The sequence below is a fragment of the Arachis duranensis genome, chromosome 5 (genome assembly GCF_000817695.3).
Source record: "Arachis duranensis cultivar V14167 chromosome 5, aradu.V14167.gnm2.J7QH, whole genome shotgun sequence".
Lineage (NCBI taxonomy): Eukaryota > Viridiplantae > Streptophyta > Magnoliopsida > Fabales > Fabaceae > Arachis > Arachis duranensis.
Window position 1 is genome coordinate 2,257,367 of NC_029776.3, and position 3,763 is coordinate 2,261,129.

Consider the following 3,763-nt stretch of genomic DNA (forward strand, 5'->3'; position numbering starts at 1 on the left):
AATAAATTACAAGTTTCTTAGTGGAGTGGCATATTAAACAGCTAAAGAACCAAAAGCATAAGATACAACGCTGCCCCTTCTATGCAGCTATAATGCATTAACACCTCAAAAAAATAACCTCAACACTGTCAAAAAATAAAAAATCTAGAAACATGATAAGTTAATTAATTCACCAAAGAGTGAGTGCTCTCCTCATGTTCAAGATCTGGGAGATCAGCACTATGGGAGAACTTCAACCACCTCTTTTTTTCTACATATTTGATACAAGGCTGCAAGACAAGGCCAATTGACACAGCAATGAGGCTTACAACCATTACTTTGAGGGTGGAAAAATACAACACGACACAGATCAATGCGGTCGGAGGGATGCACATGAGGATCGCCCCGGCTGCTCCTCCTGGCACCTTGTAAGGCCGAGACGCATTGGGGTGCTTGATCTTCAACAATATGAATGCAATAAACTCCAAAATCATTCCGAAACAGTACAGGAAGTTTTCTGCCGCTACGATCTCTTGAAAGCTCATCCATGACAGTAGAATTACACCAGAGGCAGAGAAAAGTATACCTACAAGAGGGGTTCCATGACGAGATCTCTTGCTGAAGAACTCGGGCAACATTCCTCTCTCGGCCATCCCTAGAAGCTGGAAAGAGTCGCTGCTCATTTCAGCAACAAACATTCCCATATTTGACATCGCGGCAGCAGCCTGAAGCCACCATCTCAACCACGCTCCTCCAAGAATCATAGCAATATCCGAGAAGTAACCATCAGTCCACAGCTCTCGATTAAGGGGAACAGCGCCCGTACCAATCAGAAGTGGGAAGAAATACCCCAGAACCACTAGGATCAACGCGAAAAACAAAGCTTTTGGAAGAGTTTTCTTCGGATTCTCCACTTCCCCAGAAAGAGTACTTATAGAATCCCAGTAATTGAGATTCCAGAACAAAGTATTCAAATACAAATTCCAATCAACATCTTTAGTGTTTACCACAGTCCATCTCGAAGGTTTCAAGTCCGGAATTGACAAAAACCCCATAACCACAAAAGGGAGGAGCGAGAAAACCCCTAAGAAAACAGCAACATATCCTACAATTGTTAAACCCCTGTAGTTCAAGAAAGTGAGAACAATTGTCAAACCCCAAGTTGCAAGGATTCTAGGTAATCCACCCCCTAATGCAGGGACTCCAGATTTCAGATAATCAAGAAACAGAACAGGATATAAAGCATTGTCTATCACACCACTCAGCCACTTCATCCAACCCTGCTGAAACCCCCAAAAGGGACCCAGCGCAGTCGAGACCCAAACGACATAACCGCTGTTTTCCGGGAACATTGTGCCCATCTCAGCAGTGATCAAAGCTTCAGGGATGCTCCATATGAATGGGAAAACTACAAAACCAAGAAGGGCCAAGAGTGGACCTGCTGCATGAACAGTGTCCTCAACACCAAAGGGACCACCTGAAACCTCATAGAAGATTAGGAATACAAGAGGGAGAATTGAAACTTTCTTCATGGTGTGAGTTCTCCTTGGGGAAGGTAAATCTACAACGGTGACATACTCAACATTGCTGTTGAACTCTCCCATTCTTGAAGCTTGTCTAGTAGTAGCTGCAGCCCTCAATTTCTGCACTCAGAAAAAGTCAAGAAGGTTGTTTTTCTCAATTTAACAAACATCAAAAGCAAAAGCAATTAAACTAAAAAAGAAAAGAGATATTTTTTTTTTATTTTACATCACACGGTTTCAACTTGTTTCATTAAAAAGAATGCAACTTTGGAAATTTCACCAGCAAAATTTCGCATATTCATTCACAGAAACAACAACCAGATAATAAAATTCAAGGAAGTTCGATCAACCCACAAAAGAAAGGAGATCTCGGACATAGATCTAAGTTGACCACTGGATAATTAGAACAAGCTATTCACTTACAGCAACAAAACAATCAACGAAGAACAACTTAAAAACTAAGCAGAAACTGTGACTCAAGAAAACAGAGTCACCGATATAACAAAACAAGGACATTGAAAAAGAAGAAAATCGAGAGGCAGAATTGAAAAAACGAACCATGAATGATTCACATATTGTTTCAGGGTTGAGAAGATAGCAGCATCATCCATTGTGGATTGCGATGAACACTACGGTGTGCGCGGTGTGATTTCAATTAAAAAAAATGGCTGCTTCTTCACACCGAGCGCAGAACGGAAAGAGAATAAAAGGTGAAGAACAAAACCTGAAGAAGAACACCGTGGCACGTGCACAAAAGCTTCGGTTTTTTAATGCAAACACGTGCAACAAGCAAGGGTTTTTCATGTGTTCCCAATTCCCAAGAAACCAAAATTCCTCATCAGGTTTGGTAACTAAATTATGCTGAGAGATTTTGTTGTCCACTAAATTATTCATTAACTAAGCCAACAATTATTCATGTGAGTATTATTTGTGTGATTTGGATTTCTGAACAATGAATGAATGCATGTGCAAGTAGAAGTTTTCTTTTATTTTTTGGTGACATATATAATTTTTTAGTAAAAGTTTTATCAACTTCACATGAATAAGGGCATGTTTGGAAAGTTCAAAAGTTAATTTTTTTAACTTTTAATTTATGAAAAGTAGTAGTATTAATACTTGATATAATTTTTAAAATTAAATTACAATATTTTAAAAAATTATTTAAATGCTTATAGAAAAATAAAAAAAAATGACTTTTTTCGTAATAAAAATTTTTTATCATATTTTTTTATAAATAAATATTTTTAAAATTAAAAAATTAAACATAAAATAATACATTTATAAATTATTTTTAATATAAGTATTATTATTTAAACTTTTTTTTAAATTAATTAAACTATTTACTCAAACTCAACCTAAATCTTATTGTAATTGTAAATACTCATCCTTAAATAAAGAAGAAACATTATAATCTTTGTCAATCGAATAAAGTATAACTCTTTATTTATTATATTTTATATCAATAATTTAAATTTAAAATTTAGAATTTGAAGTATTTTTTTCCAAAACCATTAGTATTTACTAATAATAAATAGTAAAAATTAAAAGTACTAATGTATCATTATGTAATTAAATCTAAATTGAATTAAGAAATTAATCCTATTTTAATTAATATTAGTTAATTTTTTAATTTTATGTTTTTTTAATTTCTAGTTTTATATTTTATATTCTAAATTCTAATTTTAAACTTTTAAAAAGTGACAATTTTAAAAAATAGATTTATAATAAATTACTCAATATTAACTAATTAAAAATTAGTATTCTATAATTATTCTTTTACTTATTATTATTTACGGTATCATTTTTCTAAGAATGGATAAAACTTAAATCTTGGTTTTTTTTTTCTTTTGCACTGAAGTTGACGTTTATCATTTATCTTTCTATGCCTACCTCTCATTTCTTTTTTTCTATTTGGTCCTCTTGATATTTTATTTTTTCATTAATATCACCATCTCAAATATCGGCTGCATCCACAACCACGTCATTTTTACCACGCGGTTCATTTTATTAATGACAAAAGATACTTACTATATCTTTCTGTAACAAATTTAACGTTTGGTTTTAAATAATAGTAATAATAATTATCATCATCGTCAAAATCAAAATGTCAAATATTTTTCTGCTTTGTCATATCTATAATAATAACTTTGACGTAGATACAAGTATCTAATTTGGTATGGAAAAACTTAAACTCTGGACCACATACAATTTAGGATTTAGTTAATATAAGAGCTGTTTAAATATTTTATTTTAATAAATAT

The 3,763-nt window shown here is 33.0% G+C and overlaps 1 protein-coding gene across 3 annotated transcripts in view; it reads right to left on the minus strand.

The window, feature by feature from the left end:
* Positions 1 to 58: 58 nt before the first annotated feature.
* The window catches only part of LOC107487104 (probable polyamine transporter At1g31830), a 6,150-nt gene continuing 2,445 nt past the window's right edge, over positions 59 to 3,763 (minus strand). For 2 of the 3 annotated variants that reach the window (XM_016107696.3, XM_016107698.3), the window contains one exon: positions 59 to 1,622. In XM_016107696.3, coding sequence (XP_015963182.1) covers positions 165 to 1,622 — 1,458 coding nt within the window. In that variant the 3' untranslated portion in view covers positions 59 to 164. Of the gene's footprint in view, positions 1,623 to 2,060; positions 2,389 to 3,763 lie in introns of those variants that run through there. The other variant, XM_016107697.3, reaches the window with a different exon arrangement.